At 45.3% G+C, this 21,294-nt stretch overlaps 1 protein-coding gene across 1 annotated transcript; it reads right to left on the bottom strand.

The window, feature by feature from the left end:
• Positions 1 to 296: 296 nt before the first annotated feature.
• TOP3A (DNA topoisomerase III alpha) lies at positions 297 to 21,158 on the bottom strand. The gene is made up of 19 exons (XM_081839610.1): positions 20,412 to 21,158; positions 19,792 to 19,851; positions 18,738 to 18,811; positions 18,474 to 18,549; positions 16,419 to 16,527; positions 15,083 to 15,226; positions 14,573 to 14,743; positions 14,006 to 14,106; positions 13,844 to 13,918; positions 12,733 to 12,815; positions 11,549 to 11,756; positions 10,532 to 10,717; positions 9,106 to 9,235; positions 8,374 to 8,487; positions 8,115 to 8,280; positions 6,424 to 6,567; positions 4,720 to 4,842; positions 2,513 to 3,210; positions 297 to 1,457 (listed from the first exon to the last, which is right to left on the bottom strand). Exons 1-19 carry the CDS (start codon positions 20,598 to 20,600, stop codon positions 1,279 to 1,281), a joined length of 3,030 nt encoding a protein of 1,009 aa, XP_081695736.1. The 5' UTR covers positions 20,601 to 21,158; the 3' UTR covers positions 297 to 1,278.
• Between the last annotated feature and the right edge of the window lie 136 nt (positions 21,159 to 21,294).

Genomic DNA, 21,294 nt, shown 5'->3' with positions numbered 1-21,294 from the left:
CCTTCACAGCCCAAAAGGGAAAGCTTTGCACTTTCAGAGTGGTAAGGAAAGGTTTGAAAGTAAGCAGGCAGCGTTTTAATAAGAGACACAGAAGCTAGTCCCGGTGGTTCCCGCCATAACTATGTGCCTCACTCTTCCTTCCCTGGCGAGCTGACGAATTCTACACCATCTTTCATTGTGCAATATGTGATACACTGGCTGTTGGTTGTAAGACGAGGCACAATACCAACATCACACACCACGTCTTAAGCTAAATTTTATATATATATAAAGAGCCCATAAATTATCCAAACCAGTTTGTAATCAGGCGGTAGCTTGCTTTTAATCAGAACGTCTACCAGACAACAAAGTGAGTTGAGATGTTGTCTGCATCCCATATCCTCCTTCCTCTTATATAAGGTGCTGAGGCTTGCTGTCCTCGTTTGGAAGAAGTAAAGGACTTCCCGGAATGCAGGTGGCGTACCTTGCGGTGTTCAGTAAACAATGGTTCTCCACCGTTGTTAGTCCACTGACCTTTAACATTTTCTAGGGAAGAAAAGCAGGCTCTACAGCTCTTTCAGTCACAAAACCTTTATACTGGTGGCTATTGCTTTGGAAAAGCAACACACACAGTTCAGGACCCATGAAAAAGTAAGATGAGTGTTCGTAAATCACAGCTGCAGCCTGAACCCCCAAAAACAGTAGAGCTACGCTCTGTAGTCTTGTTTGACGTCTCTTCTTGAGGGTGCGTTTGGTGCAAGGTCTTGGACCGCACACCTCTTCAAGCCAGTGTGTGTCAATGGAAAGAAACAGGCACTTCAGGTGAATTATCTTTGCAAGAATTCTGCTCACAGATCCGAAAAGAAGAGTTTGCTCCTTCCAAAGAATATATGGATTATAGAATAACTGACAGGAAATAAAAGTCTCTTGCGCTTTCTACTGTTCAGGCGGGGGGGGGGGGGAGACATACTGAAAGATAAAAAGGGAGATCTGTAGGCTTCTGCATAAAGAGGGGTTAGTGGGAAGACTTCCTACCGCCTCAAAATTGTCGTGACTCTTGAATGCATTACAGCTAAGAGAGCAAAGGCCTTTGCTGTGCCTGGCTCATAGAAAGCACACCTGACCGACCTTCCACCAGCACTGGAAGAATGTGAAGGCCTGGCCGCAAAAGGAACCATGCTTGCAAGTAGGCTTCCAATATTCCAGGCAAACACTTCCTCGTTGCATTGTAAGAGTTCCCTCTCGTTCCTCATCCTTCTGAAGGGATGTCCTGGGTCAAATTCTGTGGGCTGGGCTGCTTCAGTGATTCTGTGGACATGTCTTCCTGGTATGGCCAGGTTGGTGGCAAATACCGCAAGTCCGTGGCCTCTTGGTAGTGGGCGCCCTTGCGGAAGAATCGCTGTCTGATCTTTTAGACTTAGTTCCTGAGCCTCTCGTGTTCCCTTTGTTTGTGAAGTGGTTTGAAGGAAAGGTGGTGTCTGGGGATAAAGAGAAGGAAAACATTTAAGATTTCTTCAAATGACGGAAGTGTGCCATAGAAGAGGGGTTGCCACTTCTTCCTTTTTTTTTTTTTAGGTCTGTGGACACTTTGGAAAATTTGAGTGTGTATCTCTCCACTCCCCCACTTTGAGACAGATGCACACTTTCCATTTCCTGGGTCAATGCTGGATCCTACAGAATTAAATCTGAGCCTTTGAAAGCAAATATTGCTGAAACTGGAAGTGGGAGAAAGCTGAAAGAGGAAGTTGGAAGAGTGATGATATTTTACATATTTTTAACAGAGAAAAAGGTAGCGACGCACACTACAACATGACCAAGGGGGTGGGCATTCATGGACACCGCAGGAAGACCTCAGGGGTGTCACTGCCCCCCAAAGGGGACCATGTTAGAATATAAGCAGCCAACTTATACAAGGCAGACCAAAGTATATTGTTGATGGTGGCATCTTGCCCCACCCCCCTTTCTCAGCTCCGTGAGGGGTGGCCTGCTGCACTGTGAGACCTGAATAATTTTTCCAGCCTGTTTACTCTAGTCCAGCTACACCTACGATAACCAGGGAAAAAAACTCTTTAGGGATTTGCCTTTCCCCATCCTTGCTAGCCCTGGGCTGGTTAAACAGAGAGAGTGAGCAGCTTGAATACAGGACCTTTTCTCTGCTGAATTTCCCTCTGCTGCCAGCTGTGTGCTAAAATCTCAGAACAGGCAAATACAGTATTTTAAAAAGTGGAATCTTCGAGGATCTAGCAGATCAGCTGGAATCTACTTGGCAAGGTAAGTTTGCAAGCGAAGCCACATAGGATATTGGCAATTCCCTGCCATTTCAATCCAAAAAGGCACAGAGCTTCAAGTTACCTGCATTTGTATCCCACCATTCCTGTAAAGAGCTCAGACGGGGTGATGCAGGTGTGATGATTCATCTCCTTCCCCTGCCAGCTTCTCTCCTCCCAGGAAGCCTCCACACACTGGGCTGATTTTAACCTGACTCTCCAGAGTCGTCCCCCGTCCCCCAAACCATCTAGACCCCTTTCCTTACCTGGTGCTGTGTTTTCATCCGCCCATTGGAAAAAGCCACACTGCTGTTCCCTTGGCTTGGAGCAGGTGTGGAACTGACGTCCTTTGTTGGGTCCGTCTTTCTGAACCGTCCTGGTGACAGCTGGCTGGCCACACCTGCACACAGCTCCTCCTCCTCCTCCAGGGTCAGAGCCGTCACTCCAAGAGCGCCCCGAGCCCATTTCCCCTCTCCCAAAGGGGCCTGGAGGGGGTGCAAAGCCCCTGGGCATCCCAGTGTCCCTGCTGTCCGGTTGCTGATCGGCCCACAGGAAGAAGTTGCAGCTGCCAGCGCTGCATTTATAGAACTGCCTGCCTTGGTTGGGTCCTTCTTTCCGGACGGTGAGCAGCACAGCCTCCTCCCCACAGTTGCATACCACCGCGTTGTTCCCACCAGAATTGGAAAGTGCAGGGGGAGGATTTCGGGCGGCCCGTGCAGGAGGGCCTTGGGGAGCATTCGGGAGTGCCCTGTGGCTGTTCCGGTTGCTGTCGGCGCCGTCAGAGGAACGGTTGGCTTGTGAGAGGTTGCTTGCTTGGCTAGTCGTCTGCAAAGGTCTTGGTGGCCCTTGAAGGTATTTCAGATCCAGGATCTCCCTCAGGGTTTCATCACAGCCTCCGATGCAGCCAACAAACTCCAGGGGCATTATGGGCGGAAGGCTGCCCCTCTTGAACTTCATCTTCAACCTAAACAACAGAGGTGTTACAAGTTAGCACTGGGCTTCATCCTGGCCAGCGTAGACAGCAACAGCTAGTCCAGGGGTGGGGAAGCTGTGGCCCTCTGAACATTGCTGGACTACAACTCCCATCATCCCCAACTCTTATTCATTCGTGCTGGCTAGGGCACCTGGGAGCAGGAATACAACAACATCTGGAGAATCACAGGTCCCCACCAGTGAACTAGACCATACAGTGGTACCTTGGTTCTTGAACTTAGTCCATTCTGGGAGTCCGACTCCCGAAACCGTTCAAAAACCAAGACGCGGCTTCCAAAAAACGTTTGCAAACCGGAACACTTACTTCCGGGTTTGCGGTGTTCGGGAGCCGGTTTGTTCGGCAACTAAGCCGTTTGAGAACCAAGATACCACTGTATTGTGTTATTTACAGTGGTGCCTCGCAAGACGAAATTAATTCGTCCCGCAAGTTTTTTCTTCTTGCGAGTTTTTCGTCTTGCGAAGCACGGTTTCCCATAGGAATGCATTGAAAATCAATTAATGCGTTCCTATGGAGACCGCTTGCCAGGCTGGCGGTGTGGAGAAGGGCTTTTCTCCCCACCACAAGCCTTCAGGACAGGTGTTTTTTAGCACACATGAAAAACTTAAAACAAATCCTTATTTCCTGATGATTAGCCTTTGGACTAGAATGTATCTTAAATAGAAAACTATCTTTAGAAAGATTTTTCCTCCAAAAGTGTTTTATTTTAAAAATCCGATTTAAATTTTAAAAATCCATTTTTTAAAAATAAAAATCATTGATTTTTGTCCACCCTGCTTACAATATTAAACTACAAAAATACACACCGTGATAACAAACAAAAACAATACCCCCCACTGTCTGCAGCTACGACCCGGTGTCCTGATTTTGCAGATTTGGCTGAGCATTTGGAAAACGTGGGACACTTGAACAACCTGTTTTACAATGGAGGGCAGGGCAACCTCCTGCTACAATTCCCTCTAATGTGTCTGAGGAATGGATCTATTACTTGACTGTGTTAGAAGGATGTTGGAATGAAACTATGTGGTCTTAGCAGAAATGATATAAAGGATTAAGTAAAAATAGATAGTTAATTGGTGAAAGAAGAGAGTGTAAAATTACAGTGTGTTAAGATAAATTATTAGGATAAAAACTAAGATAGAAAGGATTTGCTGAAATATCTAATTGAACTAGAATACAAAAAAGGGAGGTGTGAGGAGGTCAAGGAAACAAGCAAACGAAAAATGAGTTGTGGGAAAGTTTGATCTGTTTTTTTTTTCCTTTTTCCTTTTTTTTTTTCTTGGTTGTTTGTCTTTTTTGTAATCTTTAAAATTGGAATAAATATTATTTAAAAAAAGAAGAAGGATCTATTACTTGACTGAAATGCAAACACACTTCTCCTGCCTCTCAGGAGAAAATTCCACCTGATTCTTCAACCACTTCAAAAACCTGCCGCTAGGTATGCACCCCAAAGTGCCTCCCCGTCTTTAGGAAAACACTCACATGTGCACCGGATGTGGTCTGCACACTTCGCAGATGGAGTCGTCCTTGCTGACTTCCAGCAGAGAATCGGGGAACCACACAGCAGATTTACAGGTGGGATAGCCCAAGCAGCTGAGGAAAAACCTGGGGATTTTTTTTAAAAAAGAAAAAGCATTAAAAGGAAATAGCAGAATAGGGGAGGAACTATGGGAGAGGCTGTAGATCAGTGGCAGAGAATTTGCTCTACATGCAGAAGGTCCCGTGTTCAAATCCCGAGAAGCCTATGTAGGGTAGAAATGTCAGGATGACTAGCCCACAGAAAATTAACTACTCTTGATTCCCCATAGATATTATCTGTGTGGCCAATTGTAGTATATGGACTCTTCAGAGGCAGGGCAGGGAGTGGGGAAAGAACCCAAGTGTCTTCCCCTGATGAACACATCCCTGTCTGGTCACCTAAAGGTAATTCTTACTTGTCCCAGGTGACCAGGCAAGTGGTTATTTGCAGACTTTGGCTTTGTGGGTTGGCATCACACATTACAGGCAATTAGGGGCATAGGAAGGTGCCTTACGAGTCAGGCCATTGCTTTGCTATGGTCTACAAATAGAGGGGGGCAGGTCTCCATGAAATCCACAAACTCCCCCCACCCAGTTTTTAGGTGAATCATTATCATTTTTTGTATACAGTGGTACCTCGGGTTAAGAACTTAATTCGTTCTGGAAGTCTGTTCTTAACCTGAAACTGTTCTTAACCTGAAGCACCACTTTGGCTAATGGGGCCTCCTGCTGCTGCCGCACCGCCGGAGCCCGATTTCTGTTCTCATCCTGAAGCAAAGTTCTTAACCTGAAGCATTATTTCTGGGTTAGCAGAGTCTGTAGCCTGAAGCGTATGTAACCTGAAGCGTATGTAACCCAAGGTATCACTGTATTTTCAGACTTGGGGCCTACCTTTAACCCATTTGGGGACCTGCTTCTCATTCAAAACCCAGCCAGGGAGTTCAATCCTGCTTTTCAGCCCAGGATTCAGCTGCTTCTCTACCCATTTCACACGTGATGTCAGGTGTGAGACAGGTGGGTGTGGCTTAACAAAAACAGTGTGGCAGGCCAAATGGGGAGCCAAAGTTTCCCCAGCCTCGAACTCTGCAAATATTAATTAGCAGAGAAGGAATACTGACCCTCGGGCAGAATTTCAAGGGAACGCTCTCTAAGCAGGTCTGGGAACTGCTACCTATCTGGTCGCCCATGGTGAGTAACAATCACCTCCAGATGACCAACAAAGGCAATGGGCTGCCCCCCCCCCCATTAAGTCCCATAGTGACTTGCAGGTATTTATTTACAGACTGACTAGTAAAGCATTTTTTGTGAACAAATATATTTGCAGACTCGTTTGTAAGCTGGGTGTTGTTTTAAAATGTCAGGTTGTTTACTCTCATATTGGCCCAGAGATGGGTTATTATTAGGCACACTGAAGTGAGTGCCTTGGGCAGTGGGATCCTGCTGGGATCCAGACATGGCAGCTCCCACCGCCGTGCCTGCTGCCCAACCCTCCCACTGCTGCCACCGCTTCTAGTGAGCTCTCACTGCCGCCGCCACCTCTCCTCACTTCCTGGTTACGGGGGGAGAAGCAGAAGAGGAAGCAACAGCAGGACCCCAGCTTTGGCAGGAGGGGGCAACTTCTTGTTTCTTTTCAGGTGGCAAAACAGGATGGGCCACCCCTGTACTGACCCTCCATTCTTCTTGGTCTTCAAAACCATGTCGCTGTTGCACTGTGGACATTTCCTAACAGGATCTGGCATTGCTGGGTAGATCTCTTCTTCTTGTGCAACGTGGGTCACTTCCCCAAAATACTGAGACAGAGCCTCATCCAGCCTGTAAAGACAAACAGACAAAGCTGCACTTGTTTTCCCTGGCTGCCAGCTGTTTCGGCTCAAAGGATTAGTGGGTTTATAAGCATTTGCACAGAAAACAAAACACAAGCAAATCAGCGTTCGTTCCTTAGCAGGAAAGATTGCAGAAGGCCATGCCAGAGACAGTTTCTGAAGGGAGGGGGAAGACTCCTTAAAAAGACAAAGGGAGAAAAATTCTAGAGTAGGCACAGGGAACCTATGGCCCTCCAGAGGCTGTTGGACTCCAGCTCCCATCATCCCATGCTGGCTGAGGATGATGGGAGCTAGAGTCCTGCAACATTCAGAAGGCACCCTCTCCCACCCATCCCTGTGCTACAGGAAGTGGCTCTTGCCAGGGAATAAAAGTAGAAGACAAAAGAAAATGATGGGTAAAAGGAGAAATGGGTGGGGATGAAAGAACAAAAGCAAGAGTCTATTTTTTCAGCTGTATTAACTGCTCACCTAACCTGGGAGGTATGAGTAAATACAGAAGAGCGTAATGCAGAATTATCTTTCCTAAGAGAGGCTAAAAGCAGTTTGAGAGGGGACAATAGGTGCCTCACATTATTACAGAAAGGGTGCACACACAAAAACAGGCAGAGTGAGGCACTCCTAGCAGACTGCCAATGTTATGAGTGGACTGGGAGTGCACAGCTCACTCATAAAATAATTGCACTTCTTCCAGTATTTACGCAATTCATCTTGTGCAAATAAATACCTACAGTAGAACAGCAACGCTGACCACACCCAGTCTATATTCCATTATCCGCTTAAGTAGTGGACGACCAGTAGCACTTGGCCTGATGTCATGTAGATGGCACGGGTGGGGGGAATTAGGGGAGAGGGGTGATGGCAGTGGCAGAAAGACAGAAAAGGGTTGCCCTGCTCACTTTTTTGTCTCTGGCGCTGCCCACTGATAGCATGTAGCCCCCAACACACAGGTAGGCAAACTAAGGCCCGGGGGCTGGATCCAGTCCAATCGCCTTCTAAATCCGGCCTGCACACAGTCCAGGAATCAGTGTGTTTTTACATGAGTAGAATGTGTCCTTTTATTTAAAATGCATCTCTGGGTTATTTGTGGGACCTGCCTGGTGTTTTTACATGGGCAGAATGTGTGCTTTTATTTAAAATGCATCTCTGGGTTATTTGTGGGGCACAGGAATTTGGTTTTTTTTCTTTTCCAAAATACAGTATTGTCCCCCCCCCATAAGGCCAGCCCCCTGCTGAAAAAGTTTGCTGACCCCTGTCCCAACGGGGGGGGGGGGGGGGAAGCTTCCCCAGCCCTGACAAAGGCACCTTTCATTTACAAAATGTATATTCCCGACTGTGAACACAAGGAGCCAAGACTAATTTATTGATGACTCCAAGATATATTTGAACCCAGGTTTCCTGTGTGTGCCTCATGTCTATTGGAACCACGACAGTAATAAGAGCCACCACAATGTTGCAAAGCAATGAGATACGGAGGAGCTCAGCTGCCTCTCCTGGCTTGGGCACTGCCGAGTCCTAGAGAGGCAGGAAATGACTCACTTCTTTGCCTTCGCGACAGCTTCGATGAAGACTCGCTTGTACTTCTGGATCTGCTCCCTCAGCACAACAGATTTCTCCTTCCTCCCCTCACAGATCAGCTTCAGGTCAGCTTCCAGTTCGGCTCGGAGGTCAGGCTTAGACATCTCGTAGCCCATGGCATCGTAGCCTGGAGGGTGGGGTGGGGGTGAAGACCTTGTGGTGAGGGAAAGGATGTGAGGAACAGCGATCCTAAAAGCTCACTTAGAAGGCTCATCCTTACCTTCTACCAGCCCCATCCCCAGCTCCCCAGGAAGGAACCTCTGCTCTGGGGTGAGCCCCACGTACATGCGGGACTTGATGGTCTCAATGTGCTCCGCGTGGGTGGCATCTGTCCCTGAAAGTAATCGTTTCGGTTAGCACTCATCAGCAATGAGGGGCCTCCTGCCATTATTTCTTGCACAATACTGACTGAGAACTGTATTCACTCCTCAAACGCTGGCTTAAAAGACTTGCAAATGCATGCAATAAGCAGGGATACTGCATTTTGCCACTTGCACAAATCAACCCCTGTACCTACTGTTTACCAGTATCCGCAGAATCCACAGCTCCTTCCCCATTCACTTCGAAGAAGAGGAGTTTGGATTTGATATCCCGCTTTATCACTACCCGAAGGAGTCTCAAAGCGGCTAACAATCTCCTTTCCCTTCCTCCCCCACAACAAACACTCTGTGAGGTGAGTGAGGCTGAGAGACTTCAGAGAAGTGTGACTGGCCCAAGGTCACCCAGCAGCTGAATGTGGAGGAGTGGGGAAGCGAACCCAGTTCACCAGATTACGAGTCTACCGCTCTTAACCACACCACCACCACACTGGCTCTCCTCCACTGTCCCCTTTTATCACTAAAATGCCCACCCCACACTGCCAAAGGTTTAGGTAGCTTTTAGGCGGTGTGGTGTACAGAGCGTCTTGAGACATGTGATTACACTTCCCTTGAACTGCCTGTAGGGGACTAACCAATGCCGTGCTTCTCCATGAGGGAAATGAGGTCAGCTTCTGTAAGCAGCTGGGGAGGGCTGGTCTCCCCATCCGTCATCTCCACTGTGGTGGGCTGAAAGCGAGACCCCCTCTCATAAACTGGGATAACCTGTGGGGCAAGGGGAGAGGGGGGGAGAGAGAGAGAGAGAGAGACAGAGAGAGACAGAGAAAGAAAGAAATGACACAGTGAGAGAAATCTACATTTGGAGTTGCTTAACTTAGAAAAAAGGGAATAAGGGGTAGGGCTGGGCAATGTCTGGTTTTCAACTTCGCTATATATCACGATATACTGAAGTCATTGTGGATTAGTGCTTTATTGAGTGAGATCTTCCTTTACAGCATGGCTTGAGCTCACATGGTGCTGCAACAGAAAAATGAGCCAGCTGACATCATGCTGATCTCAGGTGCTTGACAGGTGAGTGGGGAGCTCAGGATCTGGCCCGCTGGGTTGAAAAGGTTCCCTGCCCTCGTAATAATGGAATACTGAATGGTTTAGTTTATATAAAATATGCAGGGATTTATGTTGTGAAAAGTGAACCATGGAAAAAGAGGAAGGGAAGTCACTGATATTTTAAGGTTGTTTAAGTGAATTTTCTAAAATGTAAAACAGAAATTTAATAAAAATTATATATATATATATATATACACACCACACACCCACACCCATATATATATATATGGGAAAGGGAAAGGGACCCCTGACCATTAGGTCCAGTTGTGACCGACTCTGGTGTTGCGGCACTCATCTCGCTTTATTGGCCGACGGAGCCGGCATACAGCTTCCGGGTCATGTGGCCAGCATGACTAAGCCGCTTCTGGTGAACCAGAGCAGCGCACGGAAACGCCGTTTACCTTCCCGCCAGAGCGGTACCTATTTATCTACTTGCACTTTGATATGCTTTCAAACTGCTAGGTTGGCAGGATCAGGGACCGAACAATGGGAGCTCACCCCGTCGTAGGTATTCGAACCGCCGACCTTCTGATCGGCAAGTCCTAGGCTCTATGGTTTAACCCACAGCGCCACCTGCGTCCCATATATATATATATATATATATATATATATATATATATATTATATATATATATAAATGAAAGAAAAGGCACCCTACTCCGTGGGCTGGGCAGACATTCGGCAGGATGGTGTTTTTTTTTTAAATCATGTTCTTATGAAAAGGGAGTAGAGTGTATGCATAGCCAACATATAGCTACCACCGGTCCTAAAAGCTCTGTTGGCACACCATACTGTTTCCGTAAGGTTTTTGGTTTTTTTTTGCCTTTGACATTTACAAATGGAGGGACAGATTTGGCCCAGGGGATCTCTGTTGCTGACCCCGCTACTGAGTCCAACCATACTGAACAAGTCCCACCTAGTCCTTGCTATGCGTGAAGGATCAAGCACCCTCACCTTATCGCTCCACTTCTCGTAAGGATAGACATCTAGGTAATTTCTGGCCAGGATCATCAGCCCATGAGCCACAAAGCGCTCGTTAGCAATGTCAATCTCCACGGTTGTTTCCTGTCCCTTCGCATCTTGTGAACAGCAGGCCAGAAAGTGGCGCACAATGAATTCATAGAGTCGCTGGTCATTCCCCTATTAACAGAGTGCAGAGGAAAATGCATAATATGTGAATGGCATTTGAGAGGACAACACAGCTTCTGGTTCAGTTCAGGGAGACAGCTTTGGGCAGGGTAGAAAACAGGTATACTGTATAATAAACAAAGATTTCTCTTTCTACAGAAAGAAGCAGCAGCAAAGGATTCTAGAGTCTTTCACAAACTTTCAATAGCCACGGCACTTTAATCTGAATGGGAAACTTGCATACCCTTACACCTGAAATGGCCTGCTATTTAAAGCATGGTAAGGTTGAGATTACTTTAATGTGCTCTGTCTGGGGCTGCCCTTGGCTTTGGAAGCCCCAGCTGGTCTGCAGGAATATCTTTGGTCATTCCCCAAGTTGGCGAGGCTCATTTGGAAAAAAAAAAAAAAAAGGCTTTAGTGTTATCGGTCCAGTCCTGTGGAACTCTCTGCCAATACAGATTCAGCAGGCACCATCTGTTCTAAATGCCTGCTGAAAATGATTCCATACTGCCAGATCTATGCAGGCAATGAAGAATACATCCTTTCACAACGATTAATTGATGCCTATTTTCAACTTTTTTTAACAGTTTCTGTTGTATTTTTTAATGGTTTTGTTTCTATAAATCGCTTCGATTAAATTTTTACGACACACCACCATACAAATTCTTAAATAAATTAAAACGAGGCTCCACCATCACGTTTCTCAATGAGGATAACCTGTCACGGCTCCTCTGCCAAGTGGCAGTTAGAAAAACAAGCCAGCCAGTCAGATTCTTAAGAGTAAACAAAGCAGCATATGGCGTAATAAGCAAGAAAAAAGCAACCCCGACCACATGGGCTCACCTGCAAATTTCCTGCGTATTTTGTAGGATGAATAGGGGGGTGAGCCTGATCTGATTTAGTTCCACTACGTGGGGTCGGCCCACCCTGGTCCAGAATCCTTTGTGCAAAGGCTCCCCAGTGAGGGTCTTGCGTTTGAAGTTGCACCAAGTTGGGGAGGTTTAGGTCTTTAGGGAAAATGTTGGTCTCTGTTCGAGGATAACTTATGTACCTTAAAAATAGGAAATAAAGGGCCATTTAAAAATGACAATTTATAACATAAACTAAGCATTACTTTTAAACAAATCTACACCTAATTTTGTTAAAAGGCCGAATGTTTTTTAGTAGCAGATATTAGCACTCAACAAGCCACAGACATAACACTGCTTTGGCCCTGTATACTGTTGGTTTCTGTTTTCCTCACTGAGCAGCAGCTGCAAGTCATGGGACTATGTTTTCATTCCACAGTTCCAATACTGTTGGGTTCCCAAGGGAAAGGGAGACTGGATGTGACGTTCACTGGTTTCCTGCTTCTTTGTTCTGTCGGTTCTTTGTTGGGAGTTGCTCTCTGCTCTCACAGAGGCAAGATGTACGTTTGTGTGTTCTTGGTATAGCTTAGAAATAAAGCTTAGCAATGTAGCACTATACCTGCTTCATCCTTTCGTTTGCGGACTATGGGATTTTACTCTGCTAGGCTCAAGGTAAGATGAGCCGTATCAGCTCAAGGGCCGGAGCTGAATTAAACTAACATATACCTGGAGAAGAGTTTCTGGCCCCATCCTCCAGACCGGACACTGAGATCCAGCTCCAAGGGCCTTCTAGTGGTTCCCACACTGTGAGAAGTGAGGTTACAGGGAACCAGAGAGCCTTTTTGATAGTCATTCGTGCCCCGTGGAACACCCTCCCAGCAGATGCCAAACAGGTACAGCTATGTGCTTTTAAAAAGACATCTGAAGGCAGCCCTGTTCAGGGAAGTTTCTATGTGATGTTATATTGTGCTTTTATTTTTAGTTGGAAGCCTCCCAGAGTGGCCAGAACAACCCAGTCAGATTGGTGGCATATTAATAATAATAATAATAATTTTAAAAAAAACATTAGGACTTCCATGTGATCCTGATCCATCGCTCATCTTCCATTGTGTCTGCTTCTGGAAATACTAACCTGAATGTTTTATACAACAAACAGGCACAAACTACTGCAATTTTTACCCCTGAGTGTAGAGCTTCTCAGCGATTTTCATGGTTTCTTTGGCATTTATTTTCAGCTTACGGGAAGCCAACTTCTCAAGTTCCTATATCAGAGGCAGATGGGGAAAATATATGCTCAATGACTGCGCCGCCAGAAGGTCAATGTGCAATTTGACATTAAAATAAGCTGGTCTATTAGCTTCAAAAAGACCATAACACGTCTAAAATACTAGTGAGGGCTTCCCCAACCAGGTGCCCTCCAGATGTTGTTGGACTGCAGCTCTCATCAGCCCCAGCCAGCTTGACCAACAGCCAGGAATGATGGGAGATGTAGTCCAGTAACATCTGGAGGACACCAGGTTGGGGAAGACTGTTCTGGTAAACACGCCAAACTCTGAAAATTGTAGCACTGGTGTCTCAGCGCCAAGAAACAGTAGGCCTGACAGTCACATATTTCAATTAGTAAAAGACAGAAGCAGCATCTTCCAAAAGCTTTGCAAGTGGCGTAGGGCAATGTCAGAGCTTTTCAGACTTATCAATACTTCCCTGTTTCTCCTGTATGTTGTACAGTGGTGCCCCGCAAGACGAACGCCTCGCAAGACGGAAAACCCGCTAGACGAAAGGGTTTTCCGTTTTGGAGGCGCTTCGCAAAACGAATTTCCCTATGGGCTTGCTTCGCAAGACGAAAATGTCTTGCGAGTTTCTGCGGGTTTTTCCCCCCTTCCCCCCCTTTCCTAAGCCGCTAAGCCGCTTATCAGCTGATCCGCTAAAAGCCGCTAAACCGCTAATAGCGCTCATCCGCCAAGCTGTCAATAGGCTTGCTTCGCAAGACGAAAAAACCGCTATACGAAGAGCCTCACGGAACGGATTAATTTCGTCTTGCGAGGCACCACTGTACTTGATAAATATTCCACAAGTTCTAAAACTGAGGAATTCAAGGGTTTAGCCTTAAGGAACCCAAATTTTTCATACATTCAAAAAGAGAATATTTGTAGTGAGCCTCTTTCTATGAGGCTTTCCAATAGGACATTGATTCAGAATATGAAGTCAAGTAAGAGCTCTTGATTATTTGCTCTCCTGAGAGCCATTTCCATTACGTCCTAATGCCAGGACCGTCTTTTCATAAACATACCACGGTGTCTAGTGGCAGGGGTCTCCATTTACTCCTTGGTCTGCTCCCAATCTCCACAACTGTGGCAACTGGATCCTAAGAGAAAAACAAGCAGCGAGAGTGAGCTGTCTCCGGGGCCTTGGAATGCTAAGAGAATGCAGTCTGGACTATGTAGTTTCTTACCTCCATGCACATTTGGTAGAGAACAAGGCATGCTGTGTGGTTGAAGAGACGGTTCCTCTTCCAGCTGAAGTCCACAATGCCTTCCTCATGGTCATGGGTCACTGTAGAGAGAAGGCAGATCACTTTTGAGACCCAGCGTCACAAAGGTCATACAACACAGAAGCAACGCACTCAAAGCAGGAGTGAGAAGCCTGTAGCTCTCCAGATGTTTTGGACTACAACTCTCATCACCTGGGCCACTGGACATGCTAGCTGTAGTTGGTCCAACATCTGGAGGGCCACAGGTTCCTCATCGTTGATATTTGCATACAGAATTGTGCTGAGGAAGGGCGATTCCACTCAATGTCAACAGAGCACAAGGTCCAAAATTATGAGAAAGACAATACATTTATTTGTAGATAAAAGCAAGCTCCTATAGCGGCAGACAAATGTTTTGACAATGCAAACAATTTTTATAAACATTAAAAAAAGTTTTTGCAATTTACATTATTTAATAGTAAAAGGTAAATTGCAATACCTTTTCTTTTTTAATGTTTCGCTTTCTGCATTTGATATTCTAAAACATACCTTTAATTTTGTAAAATAACTCAGGAACAAAGGCCTGAATGGCTTTAAACCTTTCCACCACAAACCCCAGTGTTGGGAACTGACAACTTCCGTAGCTGATCAGCTGTTCTGCTAAAACATTGGGGAAGAGTTTCTGGAACCTCAAAGTCTGGAATCGGGTGAAGGCAGCACCTAGGCAGAGAAGAGAAAATAAGCCAAATGGCCGTGCATCCATCTGTACTGGAGAGGCAGGTGTTACTGCACAGGACTAGCCATGAGAGTATGTTTTTTTAAAACAACAACAACAATTGAAAATATAACAAGCAGTGCATTAACAGAAAGCTCACAATTTTTGGAAACACACCACATGCAGAGCAAATACCTGTGCTCTGAAAGACCTTTCCCAATAATACGCTAGTATCATCTTTATACTGACTTATGCCACAATATCCATTGTGACCCAAGTATATACATAGCACGAGGGGTGTTTATATGCGGATAAACTACCCCTTATGCCTTTCGCTCCCATACCTATCCTGAGATCCAACTCTTGTCTGACATCCACAGCATCGCTAATATTCTGATTGGGCTGGGTGAGATTCTCACAGGCAGTTCTGATGGCACCAGGCGTGATCTCGGAGAAGCGAGCTCGGAATACCTGGAGGCTCGGCTTCACTGCCCACCAGAAAGAGAGATGAATGGCAGGTTTAGACAGAGGAAGCAACATGATTAAAATAATTTAAGAAATCTCAATACCATCCCAGTGGTCCACAAAACATAGCTGACATCTTTGCCTCATAGTGCTATTGTTAAGAAGGTGCTTTTAAGTCGATTTAATAGGCCATGGTAAATATTAGGAGAGAAAATACTTTTAAGGCATGTTGGGCTCAAGGCCCAATAGATGAAGAATCTTTAAACTGTGGCTTGTGGACCACCACTGGTCCAGATGTGCTTTTGGGTAGTCCATAAGACCACCTCAAAATCAAGAAATAATGCTGAAGGTAATTTCCACAGATAAACTACCGTATTTTTTGCTCTATAAGACTCACTTTTTCCCTTCTAAAAAGTAAGGGGAAATGTGTGTGCGTCTTATGGAGTGAATGCAGGCTGCGCAGCTATCCCAGAAGCCAGAACAGCAAGAGGGATTGCTGCTTTCGCTGCGCACTGTTCTGGCTTCTGAGATTCAGAATATTTTTTTTCTTGTTTTCCTCCTCCAAAAACTGGTGGTCTGGTGCGTCTTATAGAGCGAAAAGTATTGATTCCTTTGTTCCACAAATAGGATTGATTCATGCCAAATTCTGAATAAAAACTCAGCTCCTTCTACACTCCGAAGCAGCTGCATTTGCACTGAGTAAAGGGGAAGCATTACCAGATGGCAAGCAGATGTTTCTTCCTATTCACATGCTTTGCAGCACAGATACTATGAATCAGGACCAACTCTTAACTGAAGCACACAGTATAGCTGCGTCAGAATGCAGAAGGAGCCAAATTCCAGAAGCCTTGTCTATGGTTTCCCAGGTACAGTAGATATTAGAAAATGTGATGGTCCACAAAATCCACAGCAAACTAGAACAACAGGGGCACAATGGGTACACTATAAATCCCAGTGCTGTGTGTATCACTGTGCAAGAGTGGGAGAATTTGGAAGCAGGCTCAGAGGCCTAGATTATTAGGAACCACATTCTCTGCTTTTGGTCCACTATAATACAAGCATTTCAGGTGGAGGGGAGAGGAAATCACTGCATTGAACAGACTCGGCTGCATCTGGGAAGACTCTGCTTGAAGGAAGAGGGTTGGTCTACGTGCATTTCACTGACCTAGGATTCTGTTAAGGAGGGTCACATTCTCACACTACAACCCCACACACCTGCTTTGCAAACGTTAATGATCTCGAAGCCAATGTTCTCTCCTTCGCGATCGCAATCTGTCCAGATCACCAGAGCCTGGCACTGCTGAACTTCTCGCTCAAGTGTTCGCTGGAATAAGTAGTGGGACAAGATGAGAGAACATGGAAACAAGCCACCCACAATGCTGCTGGTTTTAATTACTGCCTACCATGCAATCAGCAGGTGGCAAGGACACAGAACACATTTCTACAGTTAACAGGAAAGAGACACCATGCTCTCAGGCTTAGGCCAAAAACAATGGGACTTACTTCCAAGTACACATGTGTAGGACTTTGCTACAACAATGAAAATCTATGCACGCCTACCTAATCTCACTGATTTCAGTGGGGATTGGTCCAAAGCAAGCATGCACAGAATCAGGCATTTTAGGGGGCATTTGAGAACAGAAGACATCAGTTTTCCCATTGCCTTCTCTGGCTTTACTATTATTATTTTTTACTGCTATATTGTAGATTTCATTTTAACCATGTAGCTATTTATGTTTCAGTTGTTATTGTTTTGTGTCAGCCGCCAATCTGGTGCCCTACAGGTGTTTTGGACTACAACTCCCATCATGGGGCTTCTGCTAAGATGTAATTCAAAACTGCTGGAGGGCACCAGATTGGAAAAAGCTGTTCTACATAACTGTTAAGTTGTGGAGGTTGCGGACTCTGCTTCCTTGGAGGTTTTTAAGCAGAGGCCGGCCGGCCATCTATCATGGATATTTTATTTTATTTTTTTTAAATGATATTTTATTAAGTTTCCACAATAAAGAAGTTATAAGACAATAAAAACACAAGAAAAAATACAAAAGTACAAAAATACAAAAAATTGACATAAAAAAAAAGAAAAAGAGAAAAGAAAAACAAAAAATCCCTCTTTTTTTTAAATTTCTCTAGTTGACTTATTTTCCTGACTTCCTCACGCCTCACTTTTTGGTATTCCACTTAAAAATTGGTTCAGCAAATTCATTAATTTCGAACTTTCATCTAATATCAATCCACTTTACATAATCTTTTACCTTATTACTAGAACCCCTTCATTTCATTTCAATGTCATCAACATTCAAAAATTTTACAATGTTTCTGTAAATAGATTTTGAATTTCCTCCAATCTTCTTCCACCAACTCTTCTCCCTGGTCTCGAATTCTGCCAGTCATTTTCGCCCTATCATGGATATTTTAGCTGAGATTACAGCATTGTAGGGTTGGACTAGATGATCCTTGATGTCCCTTCTGGTTTTACAAGTCTACGATTCAAAGTTGCCTTGTGAGTACTAATGAGTGGAAAGATGGTGCATATACATTAAAAATAAAGAGTTCCCATGCGCCTCAGAGTATGCAGTACAGTCGTACCTTGGAAGTCGAATGGAATCCATTCCAGAAGCCCGTTCAACTTCCAAAACGTTTGGAAACCAAAGCGACTTCTGATTGGAAGCTGCAGAAGCCACCTTGAATGTTCGGATTCCAAAGAATGTTCGCAAACCAGAACACTCACTTCCAGGTTTGCGGCGTTCAGGAGCCAAAACGTTCGAGTACCAAGGCGTTCGGGATCCAAGGTACGACTGTACAATGTTTTACCTGCCCCCCAATCACCTACTAGCCAGTTTTAAAGGGGGAAATTGGAGCCTGCTATATACAAGCCTGGTGAGGGAGTTCAGCTCTGATTACAGACGAACATGGTTTTACATCCCATTGCATGGATTTGCAAGCCCCAACATTTCTGATCCACAGTACAATACGGAGGCAACAATTGTGGCATTTATGGTCTCTGGCCTTGGGGCAGAATGCCTTGAGTCATAATTTGTGAACAAGAAAGTAGCCAACAATACTGCAGGGGGCAACTGCAAGTTCAAGCTATCGTAACAGTTTGCAAAAAGGCCCGTTCAAAAAGCGGGCAAACTTGCCCCTGCTGAAGGTACAAGGGATGCAACTGGAAAATATTACTAGGCAAAGATCCTCAGATAGAGATTACAGGATGGTAGAATGGTAGAAGATAACAGCAGTTACAGCAGAAAGGATTGCAGCAACACAAACCTTAATGTCCATATAGTTTTCAGGGCAGAATGTCTCAATTTCGGCATCAAAGAGGACAAGTGGATTGCAGCTGTGCCTGAGTGTCAGCAAAATATACAGTCAAACAACAACAGACAAGAGCAGGCAGCAAGTCTAAAGAAATGCCTTCCACTTTCTAAACACATCTGCTGCGGTAAAGGTAACAACTTCCTACAGCTTCTATTCAAAATCTCAGCATGTAACTGCAGAAATATGAACTATCCTCAGAGATCCACTCATACATACCATTTTCGAAAGGGAATCTTAAAGTCTTGAGCCAGCAAATGTCCAGAAACAGAAGTCATCACCACAGCTACATTCTGCAGAAGCCAGAGGAACAAGGATTATTCCCTGTCAGAGCCAAAGAAATGCTCAAAACCCTCTGCCCATAGTGGGCTTCTAAGATAAAGTCCTCTCAGGCTCATTGTAAAGAGATCAAGAAATAGGGTTCAGCCACTGCCGTGCACAAATGAATCCGGCTTCCTAAAGAAGAAACAGATACACGTCCAAAATTCAAACACTTTCAGTTTGTTTGTTTGCGTTTGTGTGTGCATGTGTATACACACACACACACACACACACACACACACACACGTGATAAAACAAGCTTCACAATTACAAGGGGGAAGTTATGAAAAATACTTATTCTATATTGGCTCAGTCACTTCCACAGAATGGAAATTGGCAGAATCCCCAAGGACATGCTCTATGTCAAACTCGGCCCTCCAGATGTTTTGAGACTACAGTTCCCATCATCCCTGACCATTGGTCCTGCTAGCTAGGGATCATGGGAGTTGTAGGGGGGAAAAAACATCTGGAGGGCTGAATTTGAGGAAGCCTGCTCTATGGGGAGCTGGCTTCAGGTACCAGGCCCATTGGCAGACCATCCCTGTGTTACAAAAATGTCTGCAAATGTGACGTGAAGGCTGGCAACGTCAACACCACCATGCGGGAATCTCTTGCATGAGACACTAGTGCCTGGAGAGAGACTATCATGTTGTGTATCCATAGAGAGTGACCAGAGGAGGAATGACCACTGGAAGGAACACAGAGAGAAGAACCGCTGTGGTGCATCTGCACTGATTCGTGGGGTTGACCTCACTTACCTAAGTAAGCCTCAGTGAATTCAACAGGACAGGACTTACATCTGAGTAGACATGCTTCAGATTGTGCAGCAAATCTGTATAGTAACTACCACTATCTTTTGATGTGGATTAGAACCTGCCTCTCTTTCTCTCGCACACACAGTTTCATCAGATCAGTAGCAAAGCACAATGGCAAAGGATAGCTGGATACATACCTGGCCAAACATATGATACTGGCATTCGTAGATCTTGTTGAACTTGGAAAACCCTTCTCTCTAAAAAGGAAAAATTCCAGGACATAACGAATTAAATCCAACATATAGCTAAGATGTGTAATGTTTACAATGAGGGTAATCCTGTATAAAATTATTTCCATCTGTAATTGTCAGGCACTGCTGAAGTCACGAGAAGCATACATTCTGCTTTGTGTACAATAACTGGGAAGACTGATATTTGGCATCTTTTGAGCATATCTACATGCAGCAAAAGACATGTCTGCAATCGTCACAGGTTGCATACTATGCTCAGGTTGGATATAGGTTTTTCCATATAGGAACACTGTCACACTGGAACCAGCCCTCAGCTGCCACCACACTCTTTTTCAGGTATTACAGTGTCTGAATAATCTACATTTTTGACCAGCAGCACTGTAGAACCTTTTGTTTGTGATTCTTTTTGCGGACCAATATTTCATCAGGAGTGCTGTGCTTTAGCGGTATAGAGTTTTACTCCCCTCCAACCAAACCTCGGGGTAGGGAAGAAAACATTCAAACAAATAAATAAATAAATAAACAAACAAACAAATAAATATTGTATCACTATTGCGCTCTCCTACCCTTCTCATCCTGCTGTTGGAAAGGATGTCTGCAATCCCCCTGGCAGCATCATTTTTCTCTGCCACGCAGAGAACCTTCTGGATGTTTCGGACCATCGTGCCCTCAGCAGCCTGAGAGAAGCAAAGACTCCAGGACTGGAATAACAATCCAACTCCACAGCGGGCAAACAGTCTGCTCTGACCAATCATCCTGAGAGCTGGGCCCAATTCCCAGCCTGCCAAGCCATGACGGAACCTTCTTCGAAAGGCTGCTTTGTCTGTTTATAAAGCCACCATTGAAACAATGGGATCAGCATCAAAAGTTGATTAATACAGATTTATAACCCAGTTTCGGATACAGTGGAAGACAGCTCACTTGCCACACGTGAACCGTGAAAGGTTGCAAAAACAGCTGGATGTTCTGATGTGCACAGGTTCCCATTTCTTACAAACGTGGACTTGCAAAGGGATGGAGTTCTTTGATAGCCCGAGCCTATTGGACTAGGAATTGGGGGGACCTTCTACACCGGAAGGCCTGCCAACGGGCTCCGCAGCAGGAACTCCCATTTCAAGAGGAGACCATTCAAACCAGCAGCAGACTGCGTTTCCCTCAGTGTCCAAGGCGGAGGAAATCAGTATTGCCGCTTGTCCCTGGTCAGAGCACGATTCTGAACTTATCTGACCACTAGATCCTACTCCAGAGTGCAGACCACCAGGATTCAGGCATGTAAAACCCACTGGCTGCCTTTTAACTCGTGCGCACTGCGTCTCCCCCCTCAAGGCCAAGCCCACCCCTCCATCCACTCAACAGCTGCTTGACCTCCAACACCCCCGCCATGGTCCTTTCCCTACCTTTCTGCCCCCTCCTTTCTTTTCTTCCCAAATTCAGCTTTTTCGCTCTTTT

Source organism: Podarcis erhardii, assembly GCF_964252035.2.
Source record: "Podarcis erhardii genome assembly, chromosome: 14".
NCBI lineage: Eukaryota > Metazoa > Chordata > Lepidosauria > Squamata > Lacertidae > Podarcis > Podarcis erhardii.
Note: the sequence above shows the minus strand (reverse complement) of the source record. Positions and strands in the feature narration are given on the sequence as shown.

Bases quoted from the DNA above. Each gene is read 5' to 3' on its own strand.
- TOP3A (XM_081839610.1), bottom strand. From the start codon at position 20,600: ATGATTGGTCAGAGCAGACTGTTTGCCCGCTGTGGAGTTGGATTGTTA. The intron at 18,812-19,791 runs GTATGTATCCAG...TGGCTTCTGCAG, and splicing joins AGTATCATATGTTTGGCCAG to AATGTAGCTGTGGTGATGAC. The intron at 9,236-10,531 runs GTGAGGGTGCTT...CTTGCCCCACAG, and splicing joins ACGAGAAGTGGAGCGATAAG to GTTATCCCAGTTTATGAGAG.